Below are 19,926 nucleotides of genomic sequence, written 5' to 3'. Positions count from 1 at the left end.
CTCTCTCTTCACCGAGTCTTCTGACATATTTTCGTCGGTAGATCATCAACGCTCGTCCGTTCGAGGCTGAAGTCATTTCGAGCGGCTTCTGGATTGAGGTCTTTATCTCTCATCTCATCTTCGGTTCAAGCGATTCATCGAATTCCCTTCGGCTGCTGCAGTCATTGGAAAGTAGAATTTTTCAAAGAATCCTGTGATCGAAGATCGTTCGAAAGTTTTCGAGAGCGAGGAAGAAAGTTTGAAAATTTATTCCCAATCGCGCCGTTCGAGCTGGGACTCGAATTTTATTTGGACTATTTTGAAAAAATGATGAGACGAAAGACTGTTGCAAGTGAATTTAAAAAACGACGTTGGTTATGTCATCGCAGCAGCAACTCGTGGTCCGCGCTTGGCAGACCACCCCGAAAAAAAATGTTGTTCATTTTTTTCACAGCCATATGTTCAACGAGGCTGCTGCTTCTTTTATCGAAACAAACGATGTAAGAAAACCGTCACATCGTGACAAATTCACGAATAGAAAAAAATAAATCACTTCCGGTCTCCATTTGACACACAAAATTCTCGTAAGTATGAAAGAATCTTCGTAGGAACGATGGGCTTGGAGAATGTTTGAGAAACTCGTTACTTTTCAAGTTTTAGTTGATATAACGATGAAACTTAATTACAGAGTAACGAAACATGAAGGGCGCACGGGCCAAACGGCGAAGGCAGGTGAAACTCGTTTGATCCTGGACGCCAAAACTCTGAAATAATGTCCGATATTTCATCTTCGATCGAAGGGAAGGTTCGTGGGTACAAAAATTCCTGGAAGTTATAATTCCAAATCGAAAACTCGGAGGCGTCTTTATTTGAAATGAGGTCAAAATACAACTGAGAATTTGCAGGTCTTCGAGTCTCCCAAATGCCATTTTTCCTCCGCCAAAAAGTTAAAAGTATAAAACGAAAAAACAGGCTCGAACGTCGAAATTTCATTGAAAATCAAAAGAGTCAATAAAAAGTCAATAAAAGGGATAGAAAAATGGCGAGTCGCAGCAGCGCCTGTCCCCGTCAACCCGGACGAGGATCAATCGCCCGTCCGGCAATGACCAGAACGCAAATGTTACGAGCCGCACAAACATCGGCCGTGGTCCAGAGACGACCACCTCGCGAATCTTGCCCGGAACCACCTCCACGGCCATCCTTCGCCCGCCAAGCGCTCTCAAAACCTTGCCCGAAAAAGATCGACTTCGCTAAGCCAGGAATGACCAAAGCTATGCAAATGCGGCAGAGAGTTGCCGCCGAAAAGATAAAAGGTTACGAAGAACAACAGAGAACCAAGGAAGCCGCTTGCCGACGTACCCGACGCTCAGCACCAGCTTCCGCATGTCCGCGTCCGAGATCCGCTGCTCAACCGTCGCGAAGGACCAACCCAGAATCCCTCAAACTTTTACAGACTTCCATCGACCGGGGCCACGAAGCCTCGATGCAACAACCTTGCAACTTGGCTGTCGAAGCTGCCATCGAAAAGGGTCATGTTGCCACCGGCAGAGGTGCGGTACCTAAAAGGCGAAGGGTAATCTCGATTTTTTGCTTTCAAAAATTCTCATAGTTCTCCATTCACGAGTTTATGGAAGCTCGAATTTTTTGTTTCCGGACTTATCCTTAATCGAGTTTAAGGGGGATCCTGCTTTAGAAAGTCCGAAAACAATCGATTGTTTTCGGGACTGTTTTTAGGATGGACGCAAATAACTGACGATAGCGAACTTTTCGGTACAGTTTCAAGCATATTTTAAGAGGACGAAAACATTTTTTTAATGTGAGGAATACTCATTTGTACGTGGCTTACGCGCTAAGTCTGATTGTCGAAGTTTCTCAACTGCCTACGATGCGGAGATCGTAATTGTTGTCTGAAACGAAAATTCCAAATTTTTTATTCATTTTCATATATTTTCCTTCCACACGAACCTATTAAAAATTCGAAAAAATTGCGAAATTCTATATTTACAGCACGTTGAAGTGACGTTCTTCTTCTTTAGCAGCGTTTTTTTTTTCAAACTCGCTGTAAATATAGAATTTTTCAATTTTTTCGAGTTTTCATAGGTTCATATGGAAGGAAAATATATGAAAATGAAAAAAAAAAATTTGGCATTTTCGTTTGAAACAATAATTACAATCTCCATGCAAATAAGTGTTTCTCACATGAAAAAAATGTTTTTGTACTTTTGAAATATCCTTGAAACTACACCGAAAAGTTCGCTATGGTCAGTTATTTCCGTCCATCTTAAAAACATTCCCGGAAACAATCGATTTTTGAGACTTTCTAAGGCAGGACCCCCCCTTAAAAATGAGCGAAAAGAGAAAATTTTTTAGCGAAAAATTGATTTTTTAATTCCGTTTCAGGCTGGGCCCTCAGGGTGTCCGAGGCCCGTGGCATCCGGAACGCCTTTCCCCGAGGACACGAGGGAGTTGGCAAAAAGTATGAACGCGGACGTGGTGCAGGCGATGCCCCTGAGCGACGGTCCTGTGAACAAAATAATCATTGATCCCGGAGCGGTGCGTTCAGATCGGAGTACAATCGTCGTGTTGCCGACAGAAGGTGGAGCCTGCGGATCGGACGCAGCGAATAAGTCGATACAGGCGATAACGGAGAGCCTGGACGAGCAGGATGCGGCCGAGAGTGCCGCGGTGCAGAGCAAGCTGGAGGATCTGCAAAACGCGAGGCGCGAGTTCGTAATAACTGTGGCAAACGTGAGCGGGAACGCGGCGAATGTGGCCGACGAGAGCGGAGACTCGATATTGAACAGCGACGAAATGGAACCGATGGAATATATGCCGATGCCACAGCTGCCGACGAGGGAGCGAACGATCGTCAGGGTTCCGGACATTTCTCACGTCATGTTCCAGATCGAATACGGCAAAAACCATCCGCAGGTCGAAGCTGCCAGGAGATTTTCACGCAAAACTCAAATTACTTTGGATAACATAGCGCAGCAGAAACGTATGGAAGATGTTTTCGAAAGAGCACAACGAGAACAAATTCAAGACTTCGATTTGAACGTTCCCTTGGAACAAGATATTCAAGAAGGCGATATATCCTGGGAAGAAGATGAATATGGCACTCTCATGGCTTGCCCATCGAGGATCAAAGCGTCTATGAGAGTACCACGAAGATCGGCCGATGCTCCTCCCGTTTGCGGTGCTAATGTCGAAGAAATCGAACGGTTCTTCGACCTCGCTGGAAATCCACCTGAACCTTCGCCTCCGGGAGCCCCTCCGGGCAGGGAAAACCTCAATCCTGATCTCTGGGATATTGAGGATCCATGGTACTTCGAGCAATCCTATGACCCACCACCTTTGATTAACTTCGATTCCCCTTGCTGATCCCGTGTCACAATACGCCACTATTTCATCACTGTCGCTCCCCTATTTGCTCCTATAATCGGTCTAAATATTATATCAGTTATCGGAAAATATAAAAGTGTTTTAGGAACATGAGTGTCGTTACGTTTGGAGAATGACGTTATTGACAGATTTTTTGTACTGAGGGTGTGCAGCAATTTTTTTAATTTTTCGAATTTGGGAACCTGGGGTATTAATGTCCATTCGGATCTTCGCGAAACAGGCTCTTGATGTTTCTGAAAAGTATTCTGTTTGTTGCTGACGCACTGTCGTCAACGTTAGCATATTCTGGTGGGCTAAAAATTGCGTTCAACGCCGTTGGTGCGAGTTTAACGAGGTCAAACTATTCGATAGCAAAAGAAAATCAAAATTGAAGTGTGAACATTGCATTTCTGGTTTTAAGAATGTACTTCGTCACTTCGAAGTGTTTTGAGTTGGAAGCTCGTTCTGAAGGGAAACAGGGGAAAATTATTTTTCTGCTCCGAAACATTAACGTGCTTCGGAGCGGAATAACACTTTTATTGGCGTTTTGTTCTGCCCTGAATGAGAAATTTCTTTCCCATGGGATCTCGGATCATTGCGGTTCCAGAATCTGCATACATCGTTGGCAGAATCCACGCATTTCACGTTACTTTCGGTTCGTGTGAGTGTTATTCGGTAGAAGATCAACTTGCAATTGTACTTTTTTGAGGATTTTTAGGAAACAGGACACAACGGCTTGGTGTGCATGGCCAAGGAAACGAGTTTAGGCTAATTGACACTTGGCTAAATTTTTTATTCATACAAAGAATGTTCGAAGAAAAGTTTCAATTCTCACCAGCAGGGAAAAAACTTCGTTCAGGTAAATCTGAAAAAAAAATATTGGAATCCGAATTGTAGTACTGTGGAACTGTGAAATTTTTTCATCATGCGAGTATTAAAAATAACATAAACGATTTAAGGCCGTATTTCTGTATAGAAAAAATCTGCTTTCATATGCAAAAATTATGTTTTTTCATCTGAAAAAATGAGTCACGAAAAGAACCTGGATTTGGATTCAACGTAGTGTTTCTTGTCGATAATTTCGCTGTTTCTAACGAAAGATTTTTCTCGAGAATAGGAAAGATAATATTTTTGGACAATGGTTCGCTAATATCATGACTTTTGACTCAAAACTACTTTCGTCTGACGTGAATTATGAAAAGCCAAAAGATTGTCTAATCGTTGCATAACATGGTCGAATACTCAATAAATTAATAAAATTCACGAGCAGACACACAATAAGTAACAAAACGATTTTATGATAAGCTTAAAACGAAAAAAATACTAATCGCAAATGCCTTGTTTTTCTCCGAGGAATCGAAAAAATTGCCGGAACGTCAGTAACGTCAGTACTAGGAAATTCGAAAATAAAAATTTAAACAAAAAATTGGGTTGATTCTTATTCCTGAGTTGTAGAGTGACCGGAAAGATTCCATCGGTTATTTTAGCGCACCCTTAAATTTGATGCAAAAAATAGCTCGAAAAAATTTCAATGGTGATACGAAGTGGTTAGGAGCAAAGTTTGATGGGTACGTCCGGCCACCCAAGGGATACATGAATTTCATTTTTGTTACGATTGGTCAAACTTTATCTACGTGAAATGAAATAGTGTCGAAATGATCGAGATCGAAGTAAAAGTCAATGAAATGTTTTTCTTCGTGGCAAGGCTCATGCTCGATGTAAATCGAAATTGACAATAAAATATCACGATTTGTGAGAAAGCAGGTTGTTTTTTAGTCTGGAAATTGATAAAGAAAAACTTGGCGGATGAATGATCAGCAATTCCAGATTATCTGTCATTAAGTGCTGAAGTTAAAGTCCGAGTATCGAGCAAGTGTTGGTTCTCATACTTTACTTAACAAAACCGTAAATCTCAATTCTTGAAGATTGAAAAACAATTTTGAACAATTTCCAGAGTCACAAAAACGATTTTTATCCCATACAAACCTTTACAGGGGTTCAGGATTAATATTGAACAGCCAGACTATTTAATTTAATGTCTATAATCGATATTTATTTTTTCGTAGTAGTACTAATAATTACTAAACGCTTAAATACAGGTAATTCATAATTGAGAAAGACATTACCAATGCTTAGTTCGCTCTATTGGGTCGGTGTTTTTTTTTTATTGAATTTTTTAAAATTTCATTTAAGAGAGAACGGAGAAGTACGATACAGCAGCATATACACATGCGATATATGATTCCAACATTTCTCACTTGCGATTCAACAAACGTTAGCGCATCAATAGTGACAATATATTAATTCAAAGTTTAAAATTATAAACACTCAACGAATGATTCTGTAAATCGTGATTCTCGTGGTTTAAAGTCATAGAAAAAAAATGATTGAATCGAATCGAAGAGACGAGAAGGGTGGTGATGATTCAAAGGGAGAATAAATCAAAACAAAAAGTAAAAATCATCTATACATGAATATTTGTGCGAAAATAAAGAAATAATAATAGTCATTGATACAATTACATAAATTCTCTCCGAGGATAGAGAGAATGCCTTAATTTACAGAACGAAAGGAATAATACTTTTTTTTTTTTTTAATTATTATTACGATTAGACTAAGTCGTAACCGTTTGTTTTTAGTTTTTCAGACGATCATTCTCCAGCACATTCTTACAAGATTTTCGGTACCGAACGATCTTCTCGATCGAGGGCAATTGTCGATTTACAGCCTCGTTTTCGTTCGAACGTAATTCACACGCACACACGCACACACACACACACACTTGCACACTCGCTCACACGTGTCAGGATTGTTACGCACTAAAAATCCAATTTCGCTTACGTTCACTCCCGGCATATATATATATATATAATATATACGGCTAATACGATAATTCTCGTGGGTGATGTAAGAACATAACGTTTTATGATATTAAAGGGTTCATGCAATACCTCGATCACTCTTAACCAGAACGATATTGATTTATAGTTATATAATATTATGTGGTACAATATAAATTAATCTTGTCATTGAGTTTCGGTCCTCAAGAAAAAAAACGAAGAAAAAGAATAATTACATTTTTGGTGAAAAAAAAACGAAAGAAAAAATAAAAATAAAAAGAGAGTCAGGAGTGAAATTTCACGTTCACGAAGTCTTCGATCAGGTTTTGCGACACAGACGATAGATAAAATGAAAAATAAGAGAAAACAGAAAAATAGAAAAATAGAAATAAAATAAAACATATCTTACAAAGTCATGAAACATTTTTTATACAAATTGTCAAACCATTTCTTGCTGTTTTTGTCATTCATCTTTGGTAGAAACTACTAAATAAATATTATCAGATAGATCATAATTTTCGAGAGGGGCACGGGGGCATTGAGGGGTGCGGTTCGAGATCACGAGAATGAATATTCATCGCGTTGAGATTATTCGATCGCAAACAAAAATATATATATATATGTATATATATGTATGTCTATATCTCATTCCATTGTTACGAGCACTGAGAAGTTTCAGGCTATTTGAAAAAAAAAAATCAAAAGGAATATTAATTATTTTCGAAGATAAACACGAGCATGTACACAAGGTCCTTTCGAACTCTTGGCCATAGTGCTGTGGTCGTTTCGAGTTCCTTTTTTGTCTGATTTTTCTTTTCTTTTTCAGTATAATCCATAATTTCATCGAGATATATAGAAATTTTTTGGGCTGTTTTTGGGGGTCATGGTAAGTTTCGCCAGCGATATCTAGAGAATTTAATTGATAAGCGAAAAAAGATTGCACTTTTATCGATAAAACCTTCGACTCGTATCTCATTCGTATAAATTACGAATTGAACGTAAATTGTTTTCTCTTTTTTCCATGAAAGTGACGATATTTTTGTGACATAATTTCTTTTTTGCCTGACAATTTTTTTCCTCAGACGTTCGCACATCGCCCAGACGAAAAAAATAGCTCAAACAGACGAAAATGTTTTTTCTTTCTTTTCATCGTGTACAAACTATTCTAGTTGTTTTTTCTCGCTCTCTCTCTCTCTAATTCGACATATAATTCGACAATAATGAATCTACTTATCTCGTGTTTAATTATAAGCTAAATAGCCTCTATTTTTCTTTTGTATCTCGAAATATATTTCGGTCGATCAACACATTTATCGAGTAAATTACGTAGTGATTGGTTTTTTGTTCGTCTTTTTTTGGCGAAACCTACGTCGACGAATGATATAAAAACGAATGAAAAAAATAAACGAACGAACGAAACACGAAAATTCACGAAAATGAGATTTTCGTGAAAATAGTTTTAAAGCGAAGTGAAAGCTCTTCCGAAGCTTTTTTGCTTTTCTCTTTTTATTCTCTCTTGGTTTTATTTCATTTTTCTTGCGTTTCTAACAAGACGAACTCTTGAGCTCGCTGATGTCCGCGATGTTTTGGAGTAATGCCGAAGCCTCGCTACTCGGCTGCGCTTTTGCGTTGTAACGTTGCTTCAACGTGCTCAATGCGGACAACAGTCTTGTGTTTGACGACATCAAACGCGAATTTGCAGCGTCCAATGCTGCAATTTGTTGCTCCTGCGCGTCGATCACGCGCTGCTTGTACGACAGTGTTGCCGACATCTTTTGTTGCTCCCTCCGTAATTCCTCCTCCACAGAGATTAACCTGCGATTAAAATTGAAAAACTTTGAATTCGAGAAAACTTTCATACTTGAAGAATCAAAATATTCCAATTGGCAATTAAAACGAATACAATGAAAAAACAAATAACGAATTAAAAATACATTGATACGATGAGTTCTTCCAAGTCCGTCAAACGATCTTTACTTTTATCATGTTTTATGAATTTCTTAGTGCAGATCTGTAGACTTGGCGAAATAATTGGAATTCGAATTTGTTTTTTTTTTTTTTTTTTCAATTTCCAGAATTCCAAAAATTTCGTGCTATTTCTGGTTTGTTTTTTTCTAACAATCAATGATTACACCGTCTTAAAATTAAATTTCGATCTCAACGGAGCCGGGGTGCCTTGAAACGTAAATTTTCAGGCGAAAACTTCGAAGATCTCGACCTCGAATCAAAGTGAGTTGATATGCATTTTGTAAAAATTGATCCAAAAATTCGATTGGTTTTTTTTTTCTTTCATTTAAGTGAAGAAAGTCTCCGTTGATTTCGAGGTAATAGCATTTCGTTGCAAATAATTATAAACTATGTGAAGTCGAAAAGTGCAAATCGAACGTTGGTTTATCCGTTCCCCACGATGTCCCAACGGTTCATTCGCACTGGTGTACTATCGTTTCAACGATAATAATGAATAAGATATAAAATCAAGCTTTAGCGAGCAAACGTAAGAAACGAGTGAAATAATGATCGATGAAAAAAGAACGGAGAAAAAGAAAAAAGAAAGAATATTACACTTGTGACATATCCGTGCAGATGAACGATTAACTATCGATGTCGAATTTTACACATTAAACAAAATATGAATGAATGGATCGTAAAAGCATCGATTAATGAAGTACTGATGTGTATGATGTATGTGTGTGTCTCTGTCTTCATTAGAGCGACGATGTCAACGTGTGATTCGATTTATTCGAAGCTCCTCTTTTCGAACATTGACAAGCAAAATTGACAAAATTTTCCTTTAGATTATTTTGAATTTGAAAATGACTCAATATAGTGTTGTTTCATTTTTGTTAAATGAAGATAAGCTTAGAAATATAATTGACTCTTACACCAAGATCCAGATCAAGCCAGAGTATACCAAATGCAGCGGATAGAATGCACAGGAACACACAATAAAGTTAAACATACATTCATTTCGATACGTCCGTATTGATTTTTTCGTTTTTCTTAATTTTTCTCTTTCGTCAACGGCCAACGAGAAGAAAAAGGAGGATTTTTCATCACATATTCTTCTATAAACAGGTCAGACAAGACTGAATACAAATTAGTACATTTCACCAGAAAATAAGAATTTCTGCTCTACTTTTCTTAGCTCGAAATCCTATTGATGAATGAAATGCAATGGACCGCGATGGATGATCTATCCAGCCACAAGTTCTCGTCAGTTGAGCTTTCCGTTTTTTATCTTTTCTCTTCATACGTTCTACTTCAACGCGAAGTGAATATCATTGGAGGAAGAAAAATAATCATTCGATGAGGTTCCTGCCCGAAATTTGTACACGGGAATTCGGTATTTTGCACATCACTCTGCCATATTTTTTTTTTACGAACACCGTTAAATCCAATGAGGTTTCACGAGGAGATGAAAACTCCGATGTCTTTGAGAAAATGTGACAGTATTGTACCTGGAGATGATGCTCTTCATTTTGGCGTCGGGTGCTATTCCGTCAATTTCGGTATCGTCGGTCGTACCCAAACGGGCACGTAAACGGTCAACGCTACTCTGCAACCTCTCGATTTCCACCTCGTACTGGAAACGATACAAATATCACGCTGGGTGTTAGTTACATTCAGAAAAGTAGGCCGAGAGTCTTATTCATTTGATTATTCATTTTTATTTTATTCTATCGAAATTTAGTTAGTTATTTACAGGCAACGAGCCAATTTTAAAGTGCGAGAAACTGTTAAGATTCGTAAACATGGTGAAATCATGCAGTCATGTTGAGACGATTAGCAGCACATCATACGCTCGAGAGAATTCAATATTTCTCTCGATTTAACATTTTTTATTTTTCATCTGATGCAGTGAAATCGAGGCTCCTTCATTCGATCCCGGCCTAACGATTATCTTCGTAAAATAAATTATTAACGCAATGAAAATTTATCATCCAAGAAACACCGAAAGTGAGAGCAACCCTCTAAAAAAAAAAAATCTACGCTCCAAATCTTCGACAAGATTGAATATTTTTCTCGTTATTTTGTCCCTGCAATGATTTTCGAGATGATTTTTCATCAAGTATTGATAAAATACTGATGATTTTCCAACCTGATCGACGCTCCGGTGACTCCGAGATTTGCTCCGTCTTGTAGCACAACTTTCCTCCTCGCTGGTGTCGGACAAATCTCTGGTGGAGTCGAGAGACAGTCTTCTCCTGAGGTTGGTGCAGCAAACGTTGGCGGTCTGTTCGTTATTAGTGCGATGCGAGGCATTCGTATTTCTCCATTGATTTTGTCCGTTGCGTTGAATATTTCTAATGCTCGGTGGTGGAGGTGGAGAAGGGCTGAGATCGACGCCACGAACGCCTTCGACTCCGCCGCCTTCTCGTTCTTCGGAGCTGCTGCTGCCACGCCGTCCGCTCCTAACGTGTCCTGATTCCATGTGATAAACCGGATTGGCGAAAGCCAGAGGTGCGGCGTTCAAAATGTGAGGGTTGGCGTTGTTGCTAAGATCGACGGGACTGGAGCTTTGACTGTAGGCTGCGAAGCTTTGGTAACCGGAGGAAGCAACGTTGCTCAATTGCGAGATAGAAATTTGCGATCCCTTTTGTGATTTCGACTCGGACGCTTCGTCATCGGCGTATCTCAGTAAATCTGAGAACTCGTCCAAATTGCCATTGCCCGTAGTTGTGATCGCGGCCGTGGTGCTCGCGGTCGTATTCGTCGATGGATTATTGTGGCTTTTACCAATATTATAATTATTATTTGGTTGATGATTGATAGAAAGTGTGAGATTCGTGCTCGAGTGATTGACTATCGACGGATTGGCGTTAACCGTTGTTTTCGTAACGTTGTTGTAGTTCTGTTGATGCGTCTGATTCGCATTTTGTTCCTCTTTGTTACAATGATTTCTGCTCCCCGATCGAGACACGTTGTAATTGTTGTGATTGTAATTGTCATCGTGTACTTCGAGGTTGACTATTCTTCCGTTGTTGTGGCGCTGTTGCTGCTGCAGTTGATGGTGCGACGACTGCAGCTGAATTCCTCCCATCGAGTTGTTCGTAACGTTGTTTTGATTGATGTTGTAATTGGAGTCTTTGAGATTGCTGTGACTCTCCGAACGCGTTGGACTCGTCGGCATATTCTGTTGGCAATTGTTCACGTTTGCCAAACTCGCCGAACTCGTTAAACGGTAACCAGCTGTCGCAGACCTGTTCGATCCTATCGGCCTGTGCTGACGAGTTATCGGGGTTGGTGATCGCGAGACAAACGCCGCTGGCTCCAACGGGTGATAATCGTCGGAGCTTATTTGCAATTGGAATTTTCCGTTGGTCGGTAAATATGCGTTTCGTGGCAAAGTCGCTGCTCTCACTACGTTCGGTGATCTCGTGCTCTGATGACCGAGTGTGTTCGACTGAAGAACCTCGCTACTCTCGCGCAACGTACCGTTCAACGTACTGTGATTACTCAACGTCGATGTCGCTGATATCGAAAGGTTCGTGTTGCTGTTACCGATCGTTGGATCGTTGTAACGGAATATGTTGTTTTGGATGTTCGGATAACGGTGGGACACCGGCGTCGGACTTGGGCCCGGCTGATCCAAAGCCGATGATATTCTGTCCAATATTTCTGGCAACGCCGAGGATGGCGATGACGGCGAAGACGGCGTTGCTGCTACGCTTTCACGCAACAACGCGTGGAGAAGCGATAACTGCTTCCCCAGATCTATGTACCCGTCGAATTCCAAGGAATTGTTCGATGGCGCGTCTTTTGGCAATGGGCTCTGAAACATTCGAAGCACAATTGTTTTCAGCTGATCAAATTTTTCTCCGAGTCATTATTTCGTCGTTTACGTCGACGATAAACAAAATATATGAAATCGAATTGACACATTGCTCTCGTTTACTTTGTTATTCAAATTTACTCACACTTATGAGTTGTAAAAAGTTTTTCATCGACGGTGCCTCCCTTTCGAGCACATCGTTCATGAACTCCATGAAATTTTCCTTGCCCTGAAACCGCGTGAAATTCGCCAGGGTTTGGAGCGTCTTAGCCACCAGGGTCAGATTTCTCGCTGCTTTCTCGTTCGGATATTCTGTCGAAATAAAATGACGGTTTGGATTATTGAACGTTCATTAATCAGACGTTGAATCGGAGCCAACACCTCACTCTGTCTGCGCGTGTGTAAATCTTTGTTTTCTTATTTCTTGAGGCTAAGCAACTTTTTTCGAACTAAATGCCCAAAATCCTCAAACCAAAATTGCAGAAATTTCCTGGGTCGTCCATCAATTTTTGTATTAAAAAAAAAATGTTACTCGACTGCAGGAAATCGACTGGCAATCATTCTGTCCCCGTTTGAACATTGATTTTTTCTTTAAAATATGAATTTTGAACCTGAGCAGAGAATTTTTTCATTAAAGAAACTGGCCATCGTTATTTCACGGAGGCTTTCGTTGCGAAACTGAAAGGTCTTCGGCTTGATCGATTTCTGTGGAATTTTTAATGACGGAAACTCTCACCGTGGGTAATATTGAAGAGAGACGGACTGAGAATAGCAGGACAAAGGAATCTGAGGAAGATTGAAGCTGATATGAGATTGTCAGCAATGTCTTCCCTCCCCATTTCGGCTAGACGTTCGCGAAAAATGCGAAAGCATTCTCGCAGCTCGAGGGGGAAATGTGCGTGGCTCGAGAGTATCCGACTCCAGGCGAGCTCAACCGCTGCACGAAGATTGTGTTGTTGCTTGTGGAGCGCAGCGACCGAAGCAACTTTCAAAGGATCGACTTCACAATCGCCGCCCTCTACCGCAGCTCGGACAACAGCGCCCAGAGTGTCTTGGAGATAACGATCACCCGTCAACTTAAGGTAGGCTTCCATCGCTTTCGTAGCCAAAGAATTTCCACGGAACGTGAGCCTCTCGTCATCTGAAAATTAGGCAAAAAATGATTGAATATTATTCCTAATCATCGCGCGCCCAATCGGCTGTCCGCATAAACCGAAGCAAAGGAACAATCTTTTATGAAGCAGCATTCGATAATCCAAACGGAATGGTGGCTTTTTTTAAAGCAGAATAATGAGAAAAAATTTCATTCGAATTCATCAGTGTCGATTGAACGTGACGGGTATTTTTGTGGACAAAATTTTTAAATAAGATTGAAAATTTGCGCTCGTTCTCCGAAGTAAAATGGGCAACTTTGATGAATAATTTGATTAATGAAATTTACCTATTCTATGAATATCCATCATTACTAAATCGGCCAAAAATTGTGGAGCCTTTTTTTCACGTTGCATAACCGCAACCAAAGCTGTGGCGATGTCCTCTTTGGCTTTGACGCCAATAACCGGTTCGAGCTTTTCGCAAAGAGAAGCATAATCGGTTTTCAGGTACTCCAAAAATTCTTGATAAACTTGTACCGGCAGTATGTCAACCGATTGGAATCGACACTTGACCCTCAGCGAGGGTGGCTCTTTCAAAGGGCCCTTGTCACCCACGACGGGGTACCATTTCTCCGTCAGATAACGTGACGTCACGTTGTGCACCGGTATGCTGACTGAGCCTGGAAAAAAATCAAATTTTATTATTCTCCGGGTCTGATTCAAACTTTTAATGAATTTGTACGATCGTTTTCGAGCGAATTAAACTTACCGATCAATACGTTTTTGTCACGTTTCTTCTTCCGATCGGCTTCGCGATACAAATTAACTTGAATAGTATTGACGGAGGGCAGATGATGAAAGTCAAAGTGTTCGCCCCAGAAGCACAGTTCCGTTTTCACTTTGGCTGTGGTACGAGCGTACAGAGTACTGTCCAAGCAAACCTCACAAAAGTAACGTTTCTTCATCGGTACGCCTTTGGCTTCGAGGAGCCAAATCTGCAGCGAGTTGTCCGTTCGACGTGTCTGTTCGGCGTCCGGTTGAACGGATTTTCTCAGGCTGTTGGCAAACAAACGATCAGGCTGACGTTTTCCGTCCATATTTTTATCTTTATTCTTCAAAACTTCGTTGCGGCGTTCTTAGGCATTTCGATTTTGCTTTTTAATCACGGGAGTGTGAGCTCTCGAATGGCCATTTTCGTGATGATTCGATCGAAGCAGGTTCACACTCGCCGATCGCGTTTTTGTCTCTCTAATTAATCGATTTTGTATCATCGAACGAAGACGAGGAGCAGCGAAATGCAAGAAGTGAAAAGCCTTACCTGTGAAGCCATTGATCTCGTTCGTGCGCAGTTCTACAGCTAAAGTACTTTGGTCCACCTGTGCTCGGGGTTACTTGAAAACAATGAGGTCTACCGAGGAGACTCGGATGAAGCGGCGTCACAGCTGCGAGATCCATCGAGGTCACGGCCTGACCACAAAGTAGAGATTCGTGGGATCGACAACCGCGAAGTCCGGCGCCTCGTTGTTTCTGTCGTTCGAGCTTCGTCACGCTCTTCGTTCTCTTAAGGGGGTTCGAGCGGAACGATCTCTTGGAGAAGAAATTCTGAAAAAAAAAAAAAAAAAAAAAACAATGCATGAAAAGCAAAACGCATTAGTTTTCGTTTCACAAATTCTCTCTTTTGTTTTTCTCGTTCTCGGCGAGCAAAAGCGTTAAGTTTATGAAGAAAGGGATCGTCCGGAGTAACGGGCGCGAGTATATACCTTCGGAGTTTCCGCAGGGGATCACCGCTTCGATCGAACTCGTTGCATGGCGTTATTAATTATTTATCGAATGAGCCAGTTTTTGTTCGTTTTTCTTCAATTTCTCAGAAGACAAATGAATTTATTGAAAATCGAAATAAACGATAAATTGAAAACTTTTAAATTACGACGAGAAAACTGACGTTTTTTCAATCGCTCGATCCACCGCGTTTTATTAAACGAACCCACTCTAACCGTACAAATAGAATTTTGACAAATCGTCGCGTTGATTCTCAAAGACATTGAAATGTCCCGAATGAGATTAGAGTTTTCATATTTCAATCGTAAATTTTCCTCGTGGTAAGAAACATTTAAAAGCGTTGAGAGCAACCAAGAGGAAATTGTCGACTGGCCTTTGCTCGAGGATTTCCATCGACGCGCGTTCCTGCAGTGAAAGGTGGAGTCTCTACCGGATCACGGATACTCTCGACCACTTAAACATTATCTGCGTTTACGAACGCTTCGCATACATATGCGTGAGAAGAAAGAACTTTCGGTGTGTTAAGCCCTCCATACGTATTCGTATATGAGGAACACATGCACGTATACGGAGTGAGTATCTCGAACCTACATAAACTCGATGCCATGCCACGTGAGAGAACGCGCGTAGGAAAGTCTTGCGAAAGTGTCACGCGTGCTGGTCGCCGCAATACCCACTGTTCTTATACACGCGTTACGTTGACCTTCAATCGATACACAATCCGCGTTATCGCGGCTTTCTTTCAATGGAATCGGGTTATTTACGCTCGATTAATAACAGAAAATTACTACGACGCAGCAGGAACGACGTTGAAAAGCAAAGAAAAGTTGAGTCAAAGTTTTGTCACGTTATTTCCATTATTCGTGGATGAAAAAATGACGCAAGAGTACTAAAACATTGTTTTAATCTGTGAAATAACAATTTGTACATGGTTTATGCGCAAAGTCTGATTGTCGAAATTTCTTAGCTGTGTGTGCACAACGCGGAGATCGTGATTATTGTCTGCAACAAAGATTCCAAATTTTTATTCCATTTTCAGATATTTTTCTTCCATACGAACCTGCAAAAACCCGAAAAAATTGTGAATTTCTATATTTTTAGTGAGTTTGAAAAAAAAAACGCTTCTAAGCAATTTAAATAAAGCGCAATTTTTTTGGGGTTTTGTAGTTTCGCATGGGAGGAAAATATATGAAGATGGAAAAAGAATTTGGAATTTTCGTTGCAGACAATAATTACGAGCATTGTACGCAGCTGAGAAACTTCGACAAGCAGACTTGGCGCACAAACCATCCACAAATTTAGTGTATTTCTCACATGAAAAAAATGTTTTTGTACTTTTGAAATATCCTTGAAACTATACCGAAAAGTCCGCTGTGCTCAGTTATTTCCGTCCATCGAAAAATATTCCCGAAAACAATAGATTTTTTGGCTTTCTAAAGCAGCACTCCCCCTTAACTGGCGATGGGATAATAACGAATCGAAATTCGATTGTCGGTGAACATTGTAAGAAATCGAGGACTCGAACCAAGTGTATTTACCCTAGTCGTGAAGTAGTTGATTATAACGTTCACTACTCTCTCGTCTTCGTTATCCTCCATCGCCCTCACGCACATTTTCCTCTTCCGCATCGATCCGGATTCGCGTTGGCGTGTGATCCAAGCGATTTGATCGATGACATAGATCGAGGAGGCTCGAAGCCTGCGTAGAGCTTGTTTCAAAAACTCGATAAAGCCGCGCTCTCGTTTGCTTCGTTTAGTTGAAAAGGAGAAATTCTTAACGCGGGACGACGTTCTCGAACAAATTTTATAGCAGTCGGCACGATTTTTCATGTGTCCAAATTTAATCCTCGAGTCATGAGACTCGGTTTTTCGACGTTTCGCACTCGTCATTCGCTCTTCAGCTCCGCCATTTTCTCCCTCTGCTCGAGAAAATTCGCAATCTCTTTGTTTTCGATCTTATCGACGCTTCAGCCGGTGATAAGAGGGCGCAACTTTTCGTTTCTCTTCCCCTATTGCTCCAAGTCCCGATCGATCGGTTCGAACCTTCTGACGCTTCGATTTTCAATAATTTCTTCCAAAATTACCATCGAATCCCGAAAACAACGAAAATACCGAACGCGTGGCGATCTTTTCGGTCAAACGACTCTGACTCGGTCGAACGTGCTCGGACGTTGTAACATCGTGACAGAAACGTCGCAGTCGCGGACCGCCACGTTCAGAGCTTATCGAGCATGTGTGTACACACCAGATAAGAGGTTTTTCAACCGTGTTACCGGCACGACGAGAACACGAGGAGTGAAACTAGCGAATATTCTTAATCGATGATTTAACGTTTTTTTAAATACACTTTCATAAACCAAACACAATTTATTTTGTTAACAATGTTTTCTCGACCTCCCGAAACTGTACTTAGTAATCGATCAGCTGAATAACTCTTCATTCGTTCAACTTGCTGTTAGTGACTCTTCGAACCCTCAGTTTTAGCGACTCTCTGTAAATTAACATTAATTAAGGATTCCCCGTTAATTGTCAACAGCCGTTTACAGTAAAAAATTTCTCGTTCCGCCGTTTGCCCGAGGAAATAATTGGCGCTAATTTACGCACGTACTCGCGTGTATTATTTCCAGGCAAAATGTTTCAACGACGTTTCCTCGATGTTTTGTCGAACGAGAAATAATGTCTCGCCTGCCGACGTTTCGTCTCGCTCGCCCGAACGAAATTTCAAGAATTTCAAGATCTTCCCGCGCACAACTGACACACGCGCACACACTTCAAAGGGACCGTCGCACGATTCGAGCCAGGCGATTTGTCACTGCACTTTTCAACTCTGAATAATATCAACAAGTGGAATAAAAACGATGCGTCATTTTTCTGACTGCCGAAATAACGAGGAGCAAGAGTCTCCAAAAAACAGTATTGAATAATAAAAACGAGCATTCGAGTCTTAAACTGCGATCAAGTGGACGACGATAAGCTAACAATTTTCTTCAGCGTTCTTGAGATCGTCGAAATTGAAGGACTTTGTAAAAAAAGATATTCGCGAATTCGAATGACAAAAAAGCAGCTGAAACGATCGGGACGAAATCTCAGTTGCGACTGCAGATGCTCAGGGAAGTTTGAAGGCGAGAGAGGAAGATGAAGAGGGAGAGCGAAGGAAGGAAGAAAGGCAAAGGCGCCCCGGTGGTTCCCGTTTTTATATGCCGTCGCGTATACTCTTAGGGGGTAACGAAACGGAGTCAAGGGATCCTTGCGATCGGAGCTGACGTAAGAGGGGACCCCGAATGCGCAGCTTTGTAGATTGAGAGAGCGAGCGAGAGGAAATAAAGAAAAGAAAACGCATTTCTCCCCTCCAAGAAGGGAGTCGGACGAGGGGCTGCAAAGTGGGGCAGTTTCGTGTCTTATTCTTTCCAGCTCGTACTTCAAATCGTATCCAATGACGTAAGTGCGATGTACGTATACATTTTTAAGGTGGATTCGAGAGAGTTTGACGGTGTTGGTCGTGCTCGTGCACCCGAAACGCCATCTTTCCTACCCCCTCGTCGGAAGCGTCGTTCCCTCCACGAGGAGAACACATAAATTTCCTCGAGGGGTTCTCAATTCGAGAAGACGTTTACGAAACGTGCTTTACACGAGTGCAGAGCACGATACAGACATTTCGTAAAACCATTACACTCGTTCGTCCTTTCAAACAAATCTTCAGGCTCGAACCCGTCGAGGGAAATTCCATTCAGAGACGCGATCATTCGTCGGCATTTAAAAAGTCCTCTTCAACGAAAATCCGGACCGAAACATCGACAACTGTTTTTTTCAATGATTGATTTTTCGTCTGAAAAAATGAAGCAACGACCGAGTCTCGGTTATCAAGTGTTTGAAAGAAAATGGAATTGTAACTGAATGCTCGATTCGCACGAATGAACAGAGAGCTCGAGAAATAAGAAAGCAAATTTCGTTTCTTCCGTTTCGTGGATCCGTCCTGGATCCGTTTTTTGAGGAACGTTGAAAAATCGATGAATTGCGGTAGGTGCGAATCCGCAACTGTTTTCATCAGCGAAGATTCGCGACTTCGAGTCCCCGTTGAACCAGTTCGAAACCTCCCCAGCTGCGACGGTAAAGCACCCTCGTGCGAATCCCTCTTCCGAGAAATTTTTGCATCGAACTTTTTCTGGTGCTACGACGCCGTCCATCTCCGAGGCTGTGTCCACCTCCACCGGGTCTTTGGTTTTTTGCTAATTTTCAAATCCCCTTGCAAAGCACAGTTTCTTGTTTCTAGAACGTCGGAAGCGATCCATCATCGGATTTTGTGGCTCATTTGTTCACAACCGCGCGCGTACACGTGGGTTCAGGATCGTTTCCCCTTTCGGGGTGCGTGCGGGGTTGGAAAAACTGGAGCATCAACCGCAGCCATTGAAGAGTCTTACGCGAATGGGTGCGGGAATTTTCGGTTGCTTCGGCCGCGTTCTTCCCTCGGAAAATGTCCGTTCTCACACGTTTGTTGTTTCTACTGTTTTTTTTTTCAGGTTTCGGCTGAAAAGAGATCACGTTTTCCAAAGACTCTGTCGACCCTCTGACAATATTTTGATTCTTTAAATCCGGATGATTTTTTGCGCCCCGGCGGGCAACCGGGGGGAACACTTTTTTGCAGGAACGCTTTACGTCATCTTCCGAGTTTTTATTCTTCGGGGAAAAACAGTTTACACACTTTTCACTGCCTCCTTTCGCTTCCAACTGACAGAAAATTCGTTGAGATACTTTCCGCAGTCGTATTTGGCTGTATAGGCTCTACGGCAGCTCCATCAAAGCTCCTTTGAACCGGAATTATAATCAGGGCTGCGCGGAAAAGTGAACAAAGAAGAAAATTGGAAGATCACGTCGATCACGGTCGTTGGTTTTCTCGCGCATCCTCGTGGATCGAATTACAAGTTTCCCGAAGCCACAAATAAAATCGTTTATCCAGTCAATTTTCAACGAAATAACACATTTCTCGCGTTCATTCGACCTTTTATTTTTTCGAAAAACCGAATGAATTTTTTTAAATTCTCTTCCCGCAAGATTATCCTTTGGATTGTGGAGGCTAAAGGGGG

At 41.3% G+C, this 19,926-nt stretch overlaps 2 protein-coding genes across 12 annotated transcripts in view; one reads left to right on the top strand and one right to left on the bottom strand.

Annotated features, from left to right (window-relative positions):
- Positions 1 to 226: 226 nt before the first annotated feature.
- LOC122411609 (uncharacterized) lies at positions 227 to 5,323 on the top strand. The gene is made up of 3 exons (XM_043420560.1): positions 227 to 563; positions 668 to 1,552; positions 2,380 to 5,323. The coding sequence occupies exons 2-3, from the start codon at positions 1,019 to 1,021 to the stop codon at positions 3,358 to 3,360; spliced, it is 1,515 nt and encodes a 504-aa protein (XP_043276495.1). The 5' UTR covers positions 227 to 563; positions 668 to 1,018; the 3' UTR covers positions 3,361 to 5,323.
- A 68-nt stretch (positions 5,324 to 5,391) lies between these two features.
- raskol (Ras GTPase-activating protein raskol) overlaps positions 5,392 to 19,926 on the bottom strand; it is a 185,592-nt gene continuing 171,057 nt past the window's right edge. For 9 of the 11 annotated variants that reach the window (XM_043420547.1, XM_043420548.1, XM_043420549.1 and 6 more), the window contains 8 exons: positions 14,386 to 14,669; positions 13,837 to 14,123; positions 13,415 to 13,747; positions 12,710 to 13,114; positions 12,119 to 12,285; positions 10,300 to 11,973; positions 9,659 to 9,783; positions 5,392 to 8,015 (listed from right to left, as the gene is read on the bottom strand). In XM_043420547.1, coding sequence (XP_043276482.1) covers positions 7,745 to 8,015; positions 9,659 to 9,783; positions 10,300 to 11,973; positions 12,119 to 12,285; positions 12,710 to 13,114; positions 13,415 to 13,747; positions 13,837 to 14,123; positions 14,386 to 14,669 — 3,546 coding nt within the window. In that variant the 3' untranslated portion in view covers positions 5,392 to 7,744. Of the gene's footprint in view, positions 8,016 to 9,658; positions 9,784 to 10,299; positions 11,974 to 12,118; positions 12,286 to 12,709; positions 13,115 to 13,414; positions 13,748 to 13,836; positions 14,124 to 14,385; positions 14,670 to 16,384; positions 16,812 to 19,926 lie in introns of those variants that run through there. The other 2 variants (XM_043420551.1, XM_043420546.1) reach the window with 2 other exon arrangements.

Source organism: Venturia canescens, chromosome 5, assembly GCF_019457755.1.
Source record: "Venturia canescens isolate UGA chromosome 5, ASM1945775v1, whole genome shotgun sequence".
NCBI lineage: Eukaryota > Metazoa > Arthropoda > Insecta > Hymenoptera > Ichneumonidae > Venturia > Venturia canescens.
The sequence above is the reverse complement of the archived record's forward strand: the minus strand, read 5'-3'. Positions and strand labels throughout refer to the sequence as shown.

Excerpts from the sequence above, each read along its gene's own strand:
- LOC122411609 (XM_043420560.1), top strand. The coding sequence starts at position 1,019 with ATGGCGAGTCGCAGCAGCGCCTGTCCCCGTCAACCCGGACGAGGATCA. Across the intron at positions 1,553-2,379 it reads CGGTACCTAAAAGGCGAAGG|GCTGGGCCCTCAGGGTGTCC; the intron begins GTAATCTCGATT and ends ATTCCGTTTCAG.